This window comes from Mus pahari, chromosome 3 (genome assembly GCF_900095145.1).
Source record: "Mus pahari chromosome 3, PAHARI_EIJ_v1.1, whole genome shotgun sequence".
NCBI classification, from domain to species: domain Eukaryota; kingdom Metazoa; phylum Chordata; class Mammalia; order Rodentia; family Muridae; genus Mus; species Mus pahari.
The window spans coordinates 136,236,885-136,243,740 of NC_034592.1; the positions used below are offsets into that span (position 1 = coordinate 136,236,885).

Consider the following 6,856-nt stretch of genomic DNA (forward strand, 5'->3'; position numbering starts at 1 on the left):
GAGGAGGGAAGGAAGAAAGGAAGGAAGGAAGGAAGGAAGGAAGGAAGGAAGGAAGGAAGGAAGGAAGGAAGGGGACCCCTGGAGGGGTAGGAAGTCAGGGAAGACTAGCTGGGGTCAGAGGGCTTTTCCTGGGTGCGACTCTGGGCACTGGGTGCTGCTCTGTGTTTCTTTAGTTTTCAAGTAAGCCTATGATGGCTGTGTACCACTTGGGGTTGTAGGGGGCTGGGGGAGTTGCACATGGGGTACACTCAGCAGATGCTCCCCCATGGCTTTCCCAGGTACCTGGAGCTGAAACATCTGGATGATGTTTTCTGGCTGAAACTGGAATGCCCCCAGGAACACTTCCTCCTTGGGCAGGCTCTCCAAGCCCTGTGGAATCAGACAACAGAGCCCTGAAATGCAGCAGGCTAAGACATCCAAACTCCTGGAATGGGGGAGGGGCTCCTCATCCAGCCTAAGTGTCTGGGACAGGAAGGAACATGGCCCTGGGAGTTGGAAGCTGGGGTCTAATCTAACATCACCAGTAAGGATCAGGCTGATTCCCAGTCCTTCTCTGGACCCCATGCTATTGATAACTCCATGGGACCCTGAAGTCTAATGAAGCTCAGTGGTTTCTCTCTTCTCAGAAAAGCCTTAGTTGAACTAGATAGCTGTCTATGTTGGTCCTGGGAGGCTGGGATGTGCCTCAATCTGGCCGTTCCCAACTTAACTAAGCCGCATCACCCCAGCTCTATGGATAGGTACTCTCAAGGTTCAGACCAGCACCTTCCAAGGTGATCCTTTCATCCCAGCCTCCCTGCCATCGTGTGCTCACATAGATGACAAAGTCCTTCGGTGCGGTGTCCAGGCTTCCCGACAATGAGATTGTCTTAGGAATGTGCTGCAGTGTAATGTTGGACAGGTAGACTTTCTGAGCCAAACGGATGGTCACCTGGCCACGGTCGCCAGCAAAGGCCCAGCAGTTCCCAGGTGTCACATTGGGCTAGAAGAGGCAGGTTTGAGGAGGTTCTGCTCTGAGGACGGGGCCTCTCTTTCCCTGCTTCCTACGTTTCCTTGACCACCAAGAGGTGCCCGCTCTCACAGAGCTTAGCTCCAGCAGCTCAGGCAGGGCAGTTCCCGAGTGGGGCCTTCTCAGTACCTGTTCACCCATCATTCCTTCCCTCAGCCATTCATCCCTCATTCCCAACATTCTTTACCTGCTTTCACTGTCACCCTGAGTCCTAGACTTGGATGTGCCTTCCATTTACAGAGGAGGAAACTGAGGCACAGAGCAGGGGAGTGGCTGGCCTCGGATTGTGCCGAGCTCTAAGTGTAACTCGGTAACTTGACCCCGCAACTGGCTTGCTGCTAACAACCATGACCTGACCGAGATATAGAAGCTCAGGATGGAAAGAGGATGACTCCACAGCACACAGGGAAGCTATTCATCCAGTAGGTGCTGGGCTCCTTGAAGATCTGATCTGGAGCTGCAATGCTAGGCTAGCAGTTGGGTGGGGGTGGGGGTGGGGCGGTGCCTCCTGCAGGGGCTCAGACAAAGCTATTAGCTGGGGGAAAGCATCCTAACCTGGGGCAAGTCAGGTAGGGCTGGTGGCATGAGAAGCTGGAGCTAGCTGGCCATGCTTGCAGACACAGAAGCCTGGCAAAGGCTTTCTTTCCCTCAGACCTGACTGCAGCCAGTCATTCACAGTCAGATTTGACTTCTCTATTGCCTGGGCTGTAGCATCTGTCTCCCTGGCCAGTGATCTTTATATATTCTGTGATTCCTTTTTCCTGTCCCCAGACCTCAGTGCCAACTCATTGCCCAGTAGACCTTGATTGTCCTTGTCCATCCCAATAGGAGGCTTCCCCGCTCCCAGGAGGCCACTGTCCTAGATGGACCCAGGAGTCCCTCAAGGATAGGACCCATAGACAGATGGCTAGGATGGGATCTTAATGGTTTGTAGCTGCTTTGGGGGCATGGACAGTCTTGTTAACCTCTCTGGGCTTCAGTTCCCCCATCTGTAAGGCAGGGTTGCAGAAGGGTGAATGTTTGAATGCTGCTCTGCCAAGTATTGCACCTCAAGTGATCTGGCTTCCCGGCATGGTGTCCTTTGCAAAGGAAGTAGATCAAGCCCCACCCCAAGGTTGCCTGAGGGTTTCCAGACCCCAAAGGGTCACAGTTGGGTGGGGTTACTGTGGCCTTCTCCTGCCAGAGCCCTCCCCACGACTCCTGTTCTCCATTCTTATCCGTCCTCTCCCTCAGCTTTCATTCTGTCCACTGCTCCCCACCTTGACCTTGGCCCATCCCTCTCTCTTGCCGCTAGCTTCTATCCCGCCCCACCTCCGCTGCCAGCTCCTGTTCTTAGCCCTCTCCTGGCCACCTCCTACTGTCCCTGTCCCTTGCCCTGCCCCTGCCTCAAGGATCACATCCGGGGGCTGCGCGTAGTTCCACAGTCGGATCCAGTTCCAGTAGGAGCGAGCCTTGTCGTGGTTATACGTGGCTGACGTGTGCTCGAAGTCGATGCTGGCCCCTGTATGGGGGGGTATGTCTCAGGCTCTGATGGAGGGAGACAAGTTCTGAGGGCACCCTCCTGCTTAGGCTGACTCTCTGCTGTCTTTGGAGCTCAGTTGCCACTCTGGGCAATGGAATGGACATTGTAGTAAGTATTATAAGAGCAGCTCTACCAGGCTGATGTGCTGGGAACAGCTGCATGTATGTGCAGGGTACGCGGATGGGGGCTGGCTTGAAAAATGGTGTTTCTGCAGAGGCGCCCTTCCCTCTGATCTCACATTTCATTGAGGTCTGAGGTGCCTGGGTTAGCCAGTGTTGCCTAGTTGGGCCCCATTTCCACTCTCAAGCATCCCAAGATACTTTTAGTCCCACCCCACGGGTAACTTACACACTGTCCTCCTGGCTGGAACGTCCTTCCATCCTCATTAGGTCTCAACCTCATTAGGTCGTTCCTCCCAAGGAGTGGGGTCTCCTCCTCCCTATTTCCCCCCCCTGCCCGAAGCCGATTTCTGATAGCCATGGATTCCTGTTGCCCCTCCACCCACCCAGACCCCATCAGAGAAGGGGAACTGCATCAGGAAGCCAGGTGGGAGCAGAGGTCAGTCTCCAAGCTGCCTTTCACAATAGCAGCAGCGTGTGGGTCTTAGGAAGAGTCTCTGAGATAGGTCTGTGGTGGGCCAATGGGGGAGGCAGGTCACTTACCTATGGATTTCAGGGCAAAGTCTGGCTTTTCAATGTAATCGCCTTGAATCATCTTCATTATTTTCTGGGCCATTTTTTGCTGAGAAGGCAGAAAACACAGGCCGTGTATCATTGACAAATGACAGGTGGTCTTCGGACACCTCTGCCACCTTCAGAAGCTGGGGATGGCCCCAAATAGGATGACACAGCCGCAGTACTGTGAGATAGCTCTGAGACGCGGAGATTCCTCTGCCCGTTGGGACTGTTGTGAGCTTTCAAGTTCATGTTACATGATGTTCTGTAGAGGTCCCGGAGACTTAGCAAGGTTATGGGCAGTATGACTGGAAGAAGGTAGACCTTTACTGCTGTGGGACTTGGGCAATGTGGTGCCTTTGAGTTTATATTTCCTAAGTCTGTAAGATGGGGCAAAAACCTTGTCTGCAGCCATGACTGTGGAGTTCTTTTAAGGGACTGGAGAACTGTGTGAGGCCTTACTATATGCAGAACTGTTCTCAGTCCACCATGTTCTCTCTCATCCTCTATGGCTTTCCAGAGTGATTGGGCAATTGTCATTCCAATTCCAAAGTAAGAAGAGTCCCAGCACATAAGAATAAAGCTTCAGATCCCACCCTGCTGTGAGAGGCAGAGCCAGCAGTTTACAGGTTCTAGGCCCCTGAACACTCTTCTGACTAGGTATAGGAAGACTGCAAAGAAAGCACTGTGCTTGGTCAGCCATGGCTAGCAATTCCTTTTAGACAGCTGCAGTGGAGGTCAGTGTTGTTTCCATAACAGCTGCAATAGGGTCTGCTGTTCAAAGCTCTATTTCAAAAATCTGACGCTGATATCTTCTCACAAAATGTGTGTGTGTGTGTGTGTGTGTGTGTGTGTGTGTGTGTGTATAGAAGGACCCCTGCCCGTCAAACTGGAATAGGGCAGAAAAGATGCTTTGTGACTGAGACCTAAGGGCTTACAACATTGCTTGTCTCTCTGGGGTCTCTCTCATAAAGTCATCACGTGAGGAAGTCAGGTTAGGTGACAGGCCATCTGGGGGTGCTCTGAGTGACGGTGATGATAGTTTGAACACGACATGTCCCCACAGGCTCATGTTATGAAAACATGGTCCATAAGCAGGTGACACTATTTTTTGGAAATTCTAGAAACTGTAGGAGTTGGGTCTAACTGGAATAGGCAAGTCCCTGAGGTGGATCCCGGGGCACTATAGCTTGCTCTGGCTTCTCCTGCTACTTTGCTCTGCTTTCTGTCAGCCATGGCTCTCCACGGACTCCAGCTGGCCTGGTGCTTTGTCTAAGCAACCTGGGCCAAGCAAGCAGGGTCCCCTGAAACCCTGAGTCAATAATAATAATAATAATCCTCCCTCTGAAGTCGTCACACTACGTATTCTGTCTACAATGACAGTAAACACAGAAAACTGGTACCCGAAGAGGGAGGTGGTTGTTGTGGCTAAACCTGACCATATGTTTCTTAAGCCTTTGGAACTGGTTTGTGGGAGGAATTTGGAAGAGTTTGGCAATATGGGCTAGAGGAACCCTAGAATGCTATAAGGCTTATAGCAGAAGTGGAGCTTAGTAATATTGAAGACAAGAATTTGGCCAGACTCCTGAGCTTTCAAATGAGACAAAGACTCTATCAGGATTTGGACCAAGGACATTCTTTTTGCACTCTGGTAAGGATTATGACTATGTCCCCCCTCCACCAAACCCCCCATTTTATGGAAGGCTGAGTTTAACTGTGATGGGACAATTTATCTATTTGGTGAAAGTTCCAAGAAAATGCAATATTTCAGCATTGGCATTACCATTGTTGGCTGCTATCCAGCTAGGCTGATGGGAAGAATTGGGAACAGAGAGCAGAGCAGAAATATATGATTTGGCCAGAAAAAGAGCTTACTGAAAGTTGTAGGAAAGGGTAGCCCTAGATCCCAAATAGATTATCACCCAAAAATCCAGTGCCTTCCACGAGGACAATAGGAATGATGTCTTAATGATATCTTAAGAACTGGCTGGACCTCACCACAACAGGTACAAGGGTATGAAAGAGTGAGTTTATTTTAAAGATTTATCCTTTAGAAGAAAATGCCTCTGGGATACCTTGATCACAAAGACTTGTGTAAGAAAGTGTTTACCAGGATTGGCTTTTATATGTCCAGCCACTTAAGCATTCAAAGGCCACAATAGCCATGGTCCAAGGAGGCCTGGCTTCCTCTGGAGCTAGCAGCAGACCCTGGCACCATCCATACGATGTTGATTTGTAAATACACAGAATGCAAGAGTTATAGAATCACAGAGGTTTCGAAACCACCCTGATTTTAAAGGAGGGTCTTGGAGTCTAGGTAAAGTAGGGTGGGGTCAGGATCCCCAGGCTGATGTGTGAAGCTGTAAGACCTGGAGGCTGAGCAGCAACAGAGAGCCTAGGAAGGCAGAGATGCCCTGGTGAGGAAGGCACCACCCAGGTCAGGGGTTTTATATTCACGTGGGACTAGAAGATAAGGTGAAGTCTTAGGAGCCCTCAAATGCATGGTTAGGATTTCCCATTAAGATATTTAGCAAGTTTTCAAAGATGAATAGATACGAATCCAAATAAGATAAAAACTTTTAAATAAGTTTTATAAAATATTTCAATCTAGGTCTGTCTAAACCAGCTTAATACCTACCAAGAAAGAAGTGGTACTTTTACCTCATCTCTCCTGCAAAGCAAAGGGGATTTCCTGACTGATAATTGCAATTATGTGAGGTAAATAGAGTTCTTTTATATCATGTTGAGAAAAACACTTAAAATTACTAGACATTAAGCAGCAAGATAACAAATGAGAAAAACAGAAACAGAATACCATAGATAATCCATATATTGAAGTTAGCTGACAACGATTTTAAAAATAACTATGATTAATATCTTAAATAAAGGGAAAGGTAAAAACAGACATATGATGAGTTGATGGTAAAATTAAATCTATAAAATGAAAATCTATTGAATATTAATTATAAATATATAATACATATATATTTAAAATTCTATATATTATATATTTAAAATTCTATATATTATATATTTAGAATTCATATTCAATATATAAGATGAATGGTTGATTTTATTTACAGAATACAAATGAGTCTCAAGAAAGTTAAGAAGAAACTGTCAAAACTCAGGTCATAGAGAAAAAGAATGGAAACCACAGATGAATCCTGTGGGAAGCATTTGGAAGCTAATCTAGCAGTCTAGCACAGATAACAATCAGAATATAAGAGAGAAAAGAATTTATGGATCAGAAAAATATTTTAAGAGATAAAAGCTAAGATTTTAAAGAAGTTATTGAAAAATACCAAGGAATATATTCAATAAAAGTAACCCCCAGGCAGGTTATACTGAACACACAAAAAATTTATAGATGTTTCTAGAGTAAAAATAAGGCCAAAAAACAAACACCAGATTAGACCCAAATGGTGAAGGTTAAGAATGGTGCAATTTTCAATAGCAACAATAAAAGTAGAATATAATGATGGTCTTCCTTCAGAATTTTCAGTAGAAATTTTCCTTTCTAAAGTTCTATGCCCAGTAAAACTATCAATTAGGTGAAAGGATAGAATAAGGATATTTAAAAGCCCCCTCCCATCCTCTCTCTCTCTCTCTCTCTCTCTCTCTCTCTCTCTCTCTCTCTCTCTCTCTCTC

General features: G+C 47.2%; 1 protein-coding gene across 2 annotated transcripts in view; it reads right to left on the reverse strand.

Moving 5' to 3' along the window:
• The window catches only part of Sun5 (Sad1 and UNC84 domain containing 5), a 14,192-nt gene that overhangs the window by 1,264 nt on the left and 6,072 nt on the right, over window positions 1-6,856 (reverse strand). For both annotated transcript variants that reach the window (XM_021194530.1, XM_021194529.1), the window contains 4 exons: window positions 3,194-3,272; window positions 2,395-2,510; window positions 815-982; window positions 283-369 (listed from right to left, as the gene is read on the reverse strand). In XM_021194530.1, the coding sequence (XP_021050189.1) occupies window positions 283-369; window positions 815-982; window positions 2,395-2,510; window positions 3,194-3,272 (450 nt within the window). The remainder of the gene's footprint in view (window positions 1-282; window positions 370-814; window positions 983-2,394; window positions 2,511-3,193; window positions 3,273-6,856) is intronic.